Here is a 14,342-nt window from a genome sequence, read left to right as displayed (position 1 = left end):
TAGGTAATTATTAAGTGTCTGAGACCGGATTTGAACCCAGGTACTCCTGACTCCAGGGCCAGTGCTTTATCCACTGCACCACCTATCTGCTCTTGTAGGACCTTTTTTTATAAAAAATTCATCTTGTTGCTTTGTACTCAATTATTTTGACCTCAATTTTATCATATACTGACTCTATGATCACAAGCTAGTCATTTAAACTGTGTGTTTTGTTTTCCCAGGCAGTTCTTTAAGATGATTTATTACAGATATGTTGCTGATCTACATCAGTAAAGGGATTTTACATACCAGAGAATTCTCCATCCTGATGAAATCAGAGCTCCAGACAAAAGACATACTTCTTGATTATGACTAGTATTTTGATAGTCTCTTATCTAAAACATTGGGTTAAGGTAAACTACAAACTGGTACTTCCCAATGTCACTCTGCACTTCCATAAGTGGAGCCCATCCTTAATAACAAAGAACTGCCAATCAGCAGGACAGAGCAATACATTGGCCATATCTGACAATATGTGCTTCATTTTTCATCTTTTTCCTTACCACCATTCTGCAAATGCAGGAGGCATATTTCCTCGCCAATTATCTGAAGCTTCCTCATATCATCTCTCATATTCTTTTATCTTGTACTGGCTCCAATCAAGGATTATCATGGCAAGAAAGATTAGTTCATTTGCAGCAAAATTCACATCCAGAACTAGAACTAACACAGTGACCATTATGCCCCAGATGCCAACATCTCAGGTGAAGATGCTCATTTTCCATAAACACCCCCCCACACACACACTCTTCAGTTCCTGGACCCTCCTAGAACCATCTGCTTAACCAGATAACTCCTTTGCCAGACCTGGGAAGCCACTCCTCAGCTTCTCATAGCTGTAAAATTCTTTCAACCAAATGAACAGCCTGGCTTGGAGATCCAGATCAAGTAGGGTACAGTAGGATAGCAGCTCTCAAACTCTTTTGGTCACAGGACCAAAAAGAAATTTTGTTTATGGCTATTGATATTTACTATATTAGTAATTAAGATGAATACCACTTAAAATGTTTATTAATTCATTTAAAACAATAAAAATTATTAGCTCTTTATTAAATAGCATTTTTGTGAAAAATAATTATTTTCAAAAAATAAAAAAATAGGAAAAAAGAGTGACATTATTTATATTTTCTTTTGTAGATCATTTTAATTATTAACTCAATAGAAAACAGCCAGATTTTTATTTCTGCTTCTGCATTCAATTTGTAGCAATATACTAGTTTGTTTACTACATATAGTTGAAGAAAATCCAGTCTCATACAGATTTGTAGTTAGAAAAGGAAAGACAATTTGATCGAGAAATAACACCTTACTGTAATAATGAAAATAGTTTTGACCTAACAGACCCCTGAAAGGATCCCAGAAGTCCTTGGATCACACTTGGAGTGCTACTGCAGGAGACTGTAAATGCCCTGAGAAGTACTCTCTCACTTTTACATTTGTTTCCTTTCTACTTAATATAGTGGCTAATAAAAGCTGCTTAATAAATGCTTGTTGCTTGTTTGATCAATCTGAGATTGAGGGGATAAGCAAGAAGGAGATTCGCTACTAGATCCTAAAGCTTTTGCTGCTACCATCTCTCTCCTTATGTAGTGAATTCAACTGAACCTTCCCCCAGTCACCTCTGCCTTTTCTTTTCTTTTTTTTTTCAAAATACATACAACTTTATTAAGTTTACTATCTTACCTGGATGTGGTCTGTGACTTCCCAATATATTTACAATAATAAAATTAAAGCTCACTGATCAAAGATCAATGTAGGAGATATAATAATGATAAAAAAAGTTGAAATATTGCAATATTTACCAAAATGTGACACAAAGATACAATATGAGCACATGCTCATTGGGAAAAATGTCACCAATAGATTGGCTTGAGGTAGGGCTGTCACAAGTCTTCAGTTTGTTAAAAATGTACTATCGGGGTAGCTAGTTGGCAAAGTGGATAGAGCACCAGCCCTGGAGTCAGGAGTACCTGATTTCAAATCTGGCCTTAGACACTTAATAATTACCTAGCTGTGCGGCCTTGGGCAAGCCACTTAACCCCCTTGCCTCACAAAAAAAACCTAAAAAAAAAAAAGAATTCTTAGTCATAATTGTGGGAGTAATTGATCACCTTTTTAAAAATATTTTTTTATTTATTAAATATTTACAATTACTTTATGCTTAGTATATGATCATTGTTTTTTGGTAACAGCACCATTAAATACCACAAACTCATCAAACTGGGCAAAGTTGACAAGAATGAAAATCATAAATGTTGGGTAGACCAAAGGGAAATATAGGCACATTGAAGCATTATTAATGGAACTATGAATTGATTCATATTCTAGATAAGTTCTGGAAAGCAATTTAGAATTATAGTTAATAAATTACTAAATTACACATAGTCTTTTAACCAACAATACTACTACCATGCATATAATTCCAAACAGACCAAAGAAAGAAGACAAAATTTTATAGGTGTAAAAATGTTTATAGGAACTCTTTTGGTAGTGACAAAAAAAACCTGAAAACTTAACCACTTAACCCCATTGCCTTGCAAAAAAAAAACAAAAACAAAAATTAAAAAAAAATACACTGTCAGCAAAGCACAATAAAACAATATGTCTGAATAAAATAAATTCCAGTGGCTCTGTACTTACTGAAATAAACTATAAAACCCACTTTTTAGCTTTTAAAGAACTTAATAATCTGACCCAAACTCATCTCAAGTCTCATTGTACATTACTCCCCTTCTAGTATTCTGAAATCCAGTCAAACTGTCTGCCTTTTCTTTTAACTATATTCTGAACTCTGTTGCAGTGAAGTGATTTGGATTAGAGTTAGATGATCTAAATTCAAAGCTTGGTTTCTTAATACCTCTATGACATCAGGCAAATCAATTCACCTTTGGACCTTAGTTTCCTTATCTAATAAAATGTTCTAAATCTAGATCATAGTATCTTCTAACTATCTTTCATAAAAATGTTTAGTTACTCAATATTTACATCAGTAGATATTGGTTGACCCTCTAGTTAGTCAAAATTAGCAAGCTTCAGCTATATTTTATAGCAACTCATTCTCACTGAATGTGAAAAGCCATTTTTTTTTATTAATTCAGTATTCAGGGTTTATATTTTCCCTAATCCAGATACCATTCACATGAATTCTGTCTGCAGAGCTTACAATCTAATCACATCTTCTTATCCTTTATTATTCTTGTCCATATTCATATTCATATATATATATATATATATACACATACATACATACATACACACACATATCCAGGATTTATACATCTTGGGGCTTTTTACCATTTAGACTATCTTTCCCCCCCCCCTCTTTCTCCACATTGCCAATTCACTTACTTTTCTGATCATCCGTTTTCTTGATTATATTTTTCTGTCATTTTTTTACATATAATCATTATTGATAGTGTGTCATGGCCTACTTATGTCCATTATATATCCCTTCATTGCCCTTTAAGTCATTTATTGTTCTGATTCTTTGAAAAAATTGTTTTATTATTTGTACCTATATATTTTATCAGAAGAATATCACTGGTATTAAAACATTTTCTATGTATATGACATGGAGCAACTTTCAGTCATTGAAATCATTGATCAATTTCCCATCATATTGTATATCTACAATTCATATCAAAAATATGTACTAATATGCTAACTTAATGGTTTACTCATCCTACTGCATTTCTTAGCTTGGAAAATAGACTATTTATTGTTTTTTATGTGATTTATTTATCTTATCCCTTATAAGTGGCCATTGAATCTCTTTGAAGTAATAGTAATATGTTTAGTAGTAATCTGAGACTTAATTCAATAGCATAGTTTCATCCCCAAGCAAGAGCATCTAGAAGACTTTATCTTCTAATGAGAATGCCTCTTTCATATGAACTGTGTGTTAGACATACTTCATGACACTTGTGACCAACTTTGAACACCTATTTCCCTCTTTTGTGCATTAATTGATGTTTATAATCAGAAGGTTATTGAATAAAATTATTGCTGGAATTTGATCCATCAAACAGTCTTATGAAATCTTTGCATATGTACAGGAGACATTTTGTTAGGAGAGAACCTTTAAAGCTTCATTTTGCTCAGAGATTTAAAGGAAGGCCCCCTTTCTACATTGGGTAGATCCCCTATGGGGGACATTTGAGAGAGGACATGAACAGGAGTAGTCACACTTGAAGATACAGATGTGTTGTGATTGCTACCATTAGAAGAAATACCAACCTCAGTGAGACCATAATCAATCAAAGTATACAAGTCAGACACCTTTAAAAAACACTAAGCTCAAGGAGATCTTATGTTTGCCTCTTTTGGAAAATTGTGTTATAGGAAAGATGATCTGAAATGAAACATTCTACATTCACCAAGCAATTGTTGTCTAGTATGGGCCAGGTACTAAATTAAGTTCTAAGGTTACAAAAATAAGCATAAAATAGCCCCTGTACTCAAGTAGTTTACATTCTGTTGGGGGAAAATCATAATACACACTCATACATAAAATCAAATACAAAATGAATACATCAAATAAAATTTCTTAAAGGAGGGCATTGACAGCCGGGGAGGGGAGTATCATAGTAGGCTTCCTACAGAAGGTTTCACCTGAGCTGAGGCTGGAAGGAAGCCAGGGATTCTGACAGACAGAGGTGAAGAGAACATGCATTCTAGGTATGGGGGACAGCCTGTAGGGCATGGGAGGAAGAATGCAGCATACAAGGGACAGTAAATAGAGCAGTTTGGCTGAAATATTGCTTTGCAGCTATCTGGCAGCCACTCCTGCCCTATGCACAGAGGGCACAGATCATCAGAGACTGTACTCTGGAAGGCTTGACCTTCTGATCTCTAAGTTTCCTTCCCTAGTGGCCCTCACTCTCCCCTTTGGTGACTGTGTCATGTAGCCCCAGACCATACTTTTCATCCCAGCTGTTTACCTCCTTTCTATCTACTTTCCTTTTCCCTCCTACTTTTGAATGATAAAGCATGATGCTAATAAAGCATTTGTTATGTGAAGTGTTGGGGATGCAAATACAGGTAAGCAAAACATGGGAACCAGAGTCAAGAGAAAAGAGGATCAATGCCCACTAATGGGGTTTGGAAATGTCTGGGGATGTGACATGGAGATTTAGGCAAGGTAGGCTAAAGATGACCTATCAGAGCCCTAGTTCTCTGGAGGCAGAGTGCTTCAGGGTTTAGTATCTGAGATTTTTTATTCAACATTAGTCAAAAGTGTTGATTTACTGGTTTTACTGATTTACTTTTTAAACTCGTAAGTCTCTGTTTCTTCAACTATAAAATGATAGGGTTAGACTTTATGACCTCCAAAGTCCCTTCCAGCTCTAAATCTGTGTTGCTGTGATCCTAAATTAATTCCATCATAAGACCATGCCAATCAACTACTCTATTTCTCTTCTCACCATCCCTTTGGTTTCCCAAACCAGAGCACCCTTCCTTTGCCACCATCTGCTTTATGTAGTCTCACATTAGAAGGTAAATATTTTGAAAATAGACTCTTTTGCTTTTGACCCTAAATGTGCATGGCACATAATCAATGCTTAATAAATGCTTTTTCATTTATTCAATATAATATGAAATAAACCTAGACAGCTGATCACTGTTGCTTGGAAATCCAAAGTTGGATCCAGAATTTGAATATTTGCTGTTTGGAAGAAGCGGTTCAATCAGGCTTTTTTTGGAAAGTGCAACTAGTTTCTATTAGAAGAGGGGAAGAAATTATCATGGAATAGCATAAGAAAATACAAATTATATAAATAATAGTAATAAATATGAATAAGGATGATTTTATTTTAGCCAACTCCTTTCACCTGAATATGCCGTAAAACTTTTTGGACATAGTTTCTCAAGTTCACTGTGGGTCTTCTCCATATAGCTGTTAGTGTCCCAGTGTCAGAGGAGATCCTGGAGCTGACCCAGACAACTAGTTAGCATAGTGAATAGAGCCCTGGACCTGGAGTCAGGAAGACCTGAGTTTAAATCCAGTCTCAGACATTAGCTGTGTGATCCTAGGAAATTTATGCCTCAGTTTACTCATCTGTAAAACGGAGCTAACCAATAGCACCTACCTCCCAGAGTTGTGAGAATCAAATGTGGTGATATTAGTATAGTATAAATGTTAGTTATTATAATTAGACCTCCTCTCAGTCATTTTATAAATTGAAAAATGAAACTCAGGCTTTCTTTGTGTTCTTAGGTCAGATAGCCCTAAGATTGATCATCTTATTTTATGTTTGACCCTCTTTTTTGTTTTGATTTTTGGTTTTTTTGCAAGGCAGTGGGGTTAAGTGGCTTGTCCAAGGTCACACAGTTAGGTAATCATTAAGTGTCTGAGGTCAAATTTGAACTCGGGTTCTTCTGACTCTGTTCACCACGCCACCTAGTTCCCCCTATATGTTTGACATTTGAATGTGCTTTCCATCTCCCAGGTGACTATGGAGGTGAGTGGTCTTCCATTGGAGTTGTGGCGCCTAATCTTAGCCTACCTGAGACTTCCTGACCTAGGTCGCTGTAGCCTAGTGTGCAAAGCCTGGCATGAACTCATTCTCAGTCTGGACAGCACCAGGTGGCGCCAGCTATGCCTGAGATGCATCGAGTGTCGTCATCCTAACTGGCCCAATCAGCCCGATGTGGAGCCTCGCTCTTGGAGAGAAGCATTCAAACAGCACTACTTGGCTGCTAAGACGTGGGCCAAAAATGCCCAGGAGTTAGAGTCTTCTAACTGTTTTTACCTCTTCCGAAGGAGAAAGGATCGACGCATTCTGTATGTAGGGCCTGGTTGTGAGTTTGACAATCTTGGGAGTGCCTTGACCTCAGCCAACATTTATGATAAGATCGTGCTATTCCCAGGTATCTACGAGGAACAGGGAGAAATTATCCTGAATGTACCTGTGGAGATCATGGGCCAAGGGAAGCTTGGAGATGTGGCTCTGCTGGTCTGTGTGGATCAGCATTGTGCCACAACACGGCTATGCAATCTGGTCTTCATGCCAGTATGGTTCAGCCCTGTTATGTACAAGGTAGGTGTGTATTCAAACTGAGATCCCACAAACCCACAGGTTTGTTTTTGGTTGTCTAGTCTTCACCTTTAACTCCAGTGACATACAATGCTTTTTCTTTCTTATCCATGGTTAGACCTGAGTCAGGAAGACATGATTTCAAATCCATCCTCAAATATAAATTAGCTTTGTGAAAATGGGTAAGACACTTGACCTCTGTCTGCCTCACTTTCCTCACCTTTAAAATTTAGATCTTAATAGTACGTACATCTTAAAGTTGTTGTGAGGATCAAGTGAGATAACTTTTGTAATTCACTTTGCAAACCTTAAAGCATTATATAAATATTATTATCATACTGATGTAAGTGTTGTACACAGCCCTTCTTTCTTTTTCTCATTCTTTACATTTTGTCATCTGGTTTTTCCAATATCCAGTTTTGTTGGGTTTTTTTAGTTTTTTGCAAGGTAATGGGGTTAAGTGGCTAGCCCAAGGCCATACAGCTAGGTAATTATTAAGTGTCTGAGGACAGATTTGAACTCAGGTACTCCTGACTCCAGGACTGGTGCCACCTAGCCACCCCCACAATATCCAATTTTATGTCATTATCTGCTACAATCAGGAGGGAAGGAAGGGTAGAGAAATCCAAAGTAGTCTCTTTTGAGGGAAATTTTATTCTTCAAAAGGATAGGAAAAGAAGGAAATTGAAAACTGTGACTAACTAAGTCAGTTAGTTGTCAACAGCCCTTTTATCCTTGAGAGAAACCTTTGATGATGCTAAATGATTTTTTTTTCTAAATCACATAATATATACCTGACTTATCTGGAAAGAAGATAGGTTGTGACCCATATCTATTTCAACTGGACCACCAAACCTTCTAAAGCTGGCAAAAAGAACTGAAGACAAATATTGAGATTTTTCCCTACAAAATATGAGAAACAAATAAAGGTAGTTGACATTTTTTGCCTAAAAAAGAAGTTGGCAAGGGATAACAATAACTCTTTTTCTGATCTGATATGTGAAGGCTTCACTTGCCTTCCAGAGAGGTTATTCATTTACACAGAGGGTTCAACAATAAGAAATGAATTTAAATGATAGCAATGGGGACAGCTAGATAGCACAGTGGATAGAACACCAGCCTGGAGTTAGGAGGACCTGAATTCAAATCCAGCTTCAGATACTTAATATTTACCTAGCTGTGTGACCTTGGGCAAGTCACTTAACCCCATTGCCTTGCAAAAACAAAACAAACAAATAAATGATAGCAATGAAAATTTAGATTGGCCATAAAGGAAAATTTTAATGGCAGTAAAGATGATTAAATACTAGAACAAATCAATAGGATTTCTAATGACCTATGAAGAATTTTTGAAAATAGAATACCTCTTGAGACCTCAGCAAGGTCTTTCATCTCATGTTTCAAGTATCTAAATTAGATTAATATAAAATTTTTAAATTCATTTAAAAATAAAGCCCTCAGTTCTCATCTTATTTTGCTTCTTAGCCAGGGTTAAGTATCAGCAAAAGTTTATTCCTTTTGCACAAGGTTCTTCAATAGCAAGAATGGTCAATGCATAGAAAATGAAAATTTCTGGAAGATTGTCACCTGAGAAACGTCCATGAAAGTGCTTTGTTGTGAGAGTCTCCCCAAATCTGAATGCTCAATCCATGAAGCAGTTTTAGGCAACCCCAAGCTTACTTGAAGCTGTAGAGCTCTGTATGTCAACTCTTGTTGCTGTTGTTAGAACTAAATCCACCAAGCTTTGAATGACCTCACTCTAAAGGAGTTAACCTGAACTGGGTTCTATAAATTGGATAGGTTTTATTCCTATTCCCTATCCCCTCCAAAGTACCCTGCCCAAGGAGTTTAAAATGCTACATTTGGTGATCAGGGAATCATACTACCTCTCTCACTCTTACCTGATAGAATTCTTCTGAATCCTGTAAGCCTGGCCCGGTCTTGAACATGAATTCCATGGTACTTGCAAAAATCAGGTATCTCCTGGAGTCACTATGTTCAAACTGGAAACTTGGAATACATTTATTAGAGCTCCCCCCCGCCAATCATCGCTGATTGTTTCTCTGAATTATTCCATCCTCCAACTCCAAAGGTACTGCAAGAACCCCTAGTTGCATGGAAAGGGCTAAAGCTATATTCTGTCTGTTCTATTATTGGAGGTATTGCTTCTGCCCATTAGAACTTGCTCAGGTTAGAGGGCTATAGTGAGAGAGGCAGACATATACATTTAGTTTGAAATTTTTCTCTTTGGCTACTTAGCAGTAAGTAACTAGAACCAGCAAGAGCATGCTGAAGTACAATTCTTATAGGTGTGAGAAGTGAATCTGGCTGTCCATTAGTTGTTAAAAAGTATAATTCCTTAGTTATTTGAAAGAAAAAAAATTCTTTTGTAAGGGAAAAGGAGATCAGAAATAAGGAGGGAAATCACTGATCATTTTGAAATTTCATTTTCTTATTTTTCTTTTTAAGGTATCTTCAGGTCATGTCCAGTTTGACAATTGCAACTTTGAGACTGGGCAGTTGCAGATTAATGCTCCAGGAACCTGCCAAGTTAAATTTTGTACATTTAATCAAGCCAGCATCATCCTTCACAGCGTAGCCCTCTGTGTCCTTGAAAATTGTGAGTTTGTTGGGAGTGAAATTGCCTCTGTGACTGTTGAAGGGCATCCATCCTCTGACCGGAACTGGGCCTATAAGCATCTGATGGGACTGGTCAAGTCCTCTTCTGCTTTATCAACTACTCAAGACCCATCAAACCAGGAAACCTTAGGGCAGTTAGGAAACTTAAGGACCTGTGAGATTGTTATAGATGCAGATCAGAGCAACTTTCTTCCAACTTCAAAATCCCCGCAGGCATGTGATAAAGACTTTCAGAAGGAGAATGAAATTAACAGGGTTGTCTGCCCAGCCAGGGATGGGAAGGGCGTTGCCCAGGATGCCGACTCCAGTGACAGCAGCCAGAGCTCTAGTAGTGAAAATGAACCTGAAGACCAGTTTGTGTACAAACTCTCTCATCCAGTGCCCAGTCTGAGCCACCGGCTAGCTAGTTCTCTGCTCGGCCGGCCACAGAGCACTCGACTGTCCAACCTTCAAAATGGCCTGGAATTAAAAACCCTGCACCAGGAGCTTCAGAGAGATAGCGAGGCTCAGTCTCTTGCCAGTTCTTTGCAGGGCTGCCTCATTCGGAAGTGCCTTTTCAGAGACGGGAAGGGGGGTGTCTTTGTCTGCTCACAGGGCCGTGCCAAGATGGAAGGGAATGTCTTCAGGGACCTGATGTATGCTGTCCGGTGTGTGCAGAATAGCAAGGTGCTGTGAGAAGTGCTCAAATTCACATCTTTAAACAAGCAAAAGTTGAGTCCTTAAGATGAGTATTTAATCAATTGAGTCTAATTGTTTGCCTGTTTCCAGATACCTGATTCCTGATTTACCCGAGGGACCTATGTATAAAACATCTATGTGCAGTGAGTGCTTGGTGTATCACTGGGTTTATTGGATAACTTAGTTTTTTCAGTGGTACTTTTGTATGTGTTGCATTTCCTTTGGTCTGCTTGCTTTCCTGGTTATGCTCTCTTCCATCATTACTCATCTCTTTATAGAAAACATGTCCATGTCCATAATTTTTTTAAAAAAGAATGTCATTGAAAAATTTAGAGCAGTTGTGAAGGTGAGTAAGGACTCATCTATTTATTTTCTTGGGCAGAGAATTCATTGGGGTCAAAATGACCATACCAAAATGACCCCAAGAGCACCTTCAAGAGTTCAGGAAGGCAGGAAGGATGTGGTCAAGGCAGTATCCCTAATGACTGAATCAGGGAAGCTGTGCCTTATAAATACAGATTTTCATATGGTCAACACACATTGCTGCTCTGACCCAAGTAGAATCAATGAAACAGTGATACTGATTAGTCATAGTCTCTTTTAAATGACATAACCCCTTGTGTTGCATTTGTTATTAAAGTTACTCAACTCAGAGCCAATCCAAGGTCTTGACCTTAGTGTATTCCTTGTGCTACTGAGAATTACTCTGCTCTATGCATCACTTAGGAGACTAGTTACATATCTATTGACCCATAGTTACATATCTATTAACCCATTTGATTCATTTGAGTTTTTATGCTAAGAAGTAGAGGAATGTGGATTAACATGAATAAATCCTGGGGTGATAACTATGGCAATGAACAGTTTACTCCATTAAGCCCTACCATACTCAAAGGCTGAATATGGGCCAGGGACAGGTAGGACAGGCAGGATATGTGTCCTCTAAGGACCAGTGTAGCTAAGGTTGGAGAGGCTAATCCACAGAGGAGGGGACCATCGGATGATGGGTTTTTTGGTTTGGTTTTGTTTTTGCATCTGAATGAATATAAAGTGTTGCAAAACAGCTGGTCATTTAAGTCTTAGCATATTAATTATCAGTGACCACTTCCCTTCTCCCCTCAACTTCTTTCCCTATCTTCTAAAAAGATTGCTGCCTTCCTTCTCAGTAGAAGAAATTTAGCCCTATAGAGTGGTATTTGCCCCTCTGATGTCAAAGAGTAGATCTTAACTTTTGATCTCCTGATCAAAAAGAGGAGCTCCTCATGTTTGAGTTGAGGTGAAAATTAGTTCAATCAAAGCTTAGGAAAAAATGTAGTGTAAGAGAATAGAAAAATAATGATAATAAAATGAATGAATAAAGTATTTATTAAGTGCTTTCTATGGGTAAAACACTGTTAAGTGCCAGAGAGTTCACATTCTAGTGAGAGTGACAAAACTTGGAAGTTTCAGTTGTAAGGTAGATGGAAAAGTCTTCAAGTTCTTAAGGTACTGCAGCAAAGTAGATGTTCATAGTTCTTCTTTAATGTCATTTCCACATATAAAGTCATATTAGTTTCTAATATTGAATTGTTTGACAAGGCCAAGTACTTATGTGGCAAGAACTTTCCCTTCTAGGTCTTTTATATCTGTGGCCATTGCTACTGTAGGAGCAATGACCAAGTTTGCATCTCTACAGGGGCTGCTTCCCAAGATCCTGGCTCTGGCTTAGGATCTCGAGCTGGAAGAATTGCTATTCCAAAGGCTCTTAAGTTCATGGACCTGAGCTGTCTCCCATCAGAATCCAAGGGGAGATGATTGACATTTTGATTTCGGTGGTATTGGATCTTCCTCTAAGTACCTTGTTACTTCAGCATGGTCAACTGGCCTGGCCAGCATGTGGCAGTTTGTTGATGGTTGGTGGGGATGGCTGAACCCCAAAAGTTACCTCCCCAGATGTTGGCTTTGATAGCTGGATTGGAAGTGATTCAGGTGACCTGTGGGGCTCCGCCATTCCTAAGGTGGGCTGTCTTCCAGGTATCAAGGAGCAATCTGAACTAATTATCTAATGAAATGAAACATTAAACATTCAAGACAAAACAACCAATGTAGTATTGACTCAGCCATATTTTCTATCCTTTATAGAATGCTGTCCTATAAGACTTATAGGAAAGGAGGTCTTGAACCTCCTGGGAAAAAAAGTGCACATAGTACCCTCCTACCCAGAGAGAGTCAGAGAATTCTTTTGGTGTAATTACTGCCAAGGATCAGGTCCTTCCTTCAGCAGCTCTCTGGGCTCCCTTCAAGTCAGCACAGGAATGCTTCATCACCAACTACAAATACTACTCTTTCACTGGCTATTGGTTTGCGATGTTCTTATGAGCATCAAAAGAGACCCTAGGGGAAAAAAGGGAGGAAAGTTCATTTTTCTCTTCTTAGAAGGAATATTATACTATCTAGAACATACACAAAGCACCTCACACCCATCAAAAAAAATTCATTCACCATTTAGCTATTGTATCAGAGTTGCCCACTAAATAAGGAAAAGTCTTCTGGCACCAAATGATAATAAGGACTTATAAAGGGTGGCAAACATCCTCCAAAAAGAGGCTTGAAACTAATGGATAGCTTCTAGGATAGTTGTTGGGTAACCAGTTATATGAAGAATGTTCTTCACACTAATAATGAGCTTCTGCAAATTAGTGCTTTTAACCCTGGTTGCTATGGTACCACAAGTAGTTTTCTGCCCTTTCTATTTTCTGTGGAAAGGTGGGAAAGATAGAAAACTACCCATGGAAACTGGTCCTAGGATTTTTAGGGACAAAGATGACAAATGATAAGCAGTCAGAGAAAAGCCTACTGGTTTGAAGCTTTATGAAATCCAGAAGCTCCTTCTATGGTCCATTAAAAGGAATGATTGGGGGGTGGCTAGGTGGCGCAGTAGATAAAGCACCGGCCCTGGAGTCAGGAGTACCTGGGTTCAAATCCGGTCTCAGACACTTAATAATTACCTAGCTGTGTGGCCTTGGCCAAGCCACTTAACCCCGTTTGCCTTGTAAAAGCCTTAAAAAAAAGGGGGGGGGGAATGATTGAGTGATTGAGGGAAGGAACATTTCAATGAATGCATCATATGGGACTGATTCAAATGAATGTAATGAGAGAGCCCAATACACTTGGATGTTGAAATGCTGAATCACTAAGTCCAGTGAGGAACCATTTAAGGTGTTTCTGGGGAGGTGACAAAATTTTCAATTCAGTAAATCTTTATTTTTTTTATTTTTATTATTTTCTTTTTAGGTTTTTGCAAGGCAAACGGGGTTAAGTGGCTTGCCCAAGGCCACACAGCTAGGAAATTATTAAGTGTCTGAGTCCGGATTTGAACCCAGGTACTCCTGACTCCAGGGCCGGTGCTTTATCCACTACGCCACCTAGTTGCCCCTCAGTAAATCTTTATTAAGTAAGGTGCTGTGGCTGGCTGCTGGGGATAAAAAAGACTAACCAACCTTCCCCTTACGGAATTTATATTCTACAGGTTCATCATATTCCATTTCTTCCCAGATACAAATTATATCAGCATTTTATTTACTCTTTCCAAGAATCTAATTAACAGATTCTCCTATGTGTTTTATACCCCTCTAGTTCCCTTAAAAGAAAGAAAAAATAAGTCATTTTCAGTTAATAATATTTCAAATTTTTCCATTTTGATCCTTAAATATGAGTGCAGATTCCAAAAGTTTCTAAAAATGAAGCATCACATGATGTTAAAAATTACATTTTTCCTTCCCTGACACATGCAACAAAAAACTTTTGCTTAAAAAATATAGTAAAATTTTGGCCATGGATAATTTAGTTGTAAACAAAAGACTTAGTGGGCCTGGTATGAAACAGATTGTTTCAGAAATTATAGGGAGGGCAGCTAGGTGGTTTAGTGGATAGAGCATTGACCCTGGAGTCAGGAGGACATGAGTTTGA

At 38.0% G+C, this 14,342-nt stretch overlaps 1 protein-coding gene across 5 annotated transcripts in view; it reads left to right on the top strand.

Annotated features, from left to right (window-relative positions):
• Positions 1–14,342, top strand: part of FBXO10 (F-box protein 10) — a 99,333-nt gene that overhangs the window by 19,037 nt on the left and 65,954 nt on the right. For 4 of the 5 annotated variants that reach the window (XM_074207608.1, XM_074207607.1, XM_074207605.1 and 1 more), the window contains exons 2-3: positions 6,489–7,079; positions 9,546–10,382. In XM_074207608.1, the coding sequence (XP_074063709.1) occupies positions 6,495–7,079; positions 9,546–10,382 (1,422 nt within the window). In that variant the 5' untranslated portion in view covers positions 6,489–6,494. Of the gene's footprint in view, positions 1–6,488; positions 7,080–9,545; positions 10,383–14,342 lie in introns of those variants that run through there. The other variant, XM_074207609.1, reaches the window with a different exon arrangement.

The sequence above is a fragment of the Macrotis lagotis genome, chromosome X (assembly GCF_037893015.1).
Source record: "Macrotis lagotis isolate mMagLag1 chromosome X, bilby.v1.9.chrom.fasta, whole genome shotgun sequence".
Classification (NCBI taxonomy): domain Eukaryota; kingdom Metazoa; phylum Chordata; class Mammalia; order Peramelemorphia; family Peramelidae; genus Macrotis; species Macrotis lagotis.
The sequence above is the reverse complement of the archived record's forward strand: the minus strand, read 5'-3'. Positions and strand labels throughout refer to the sequence as shown.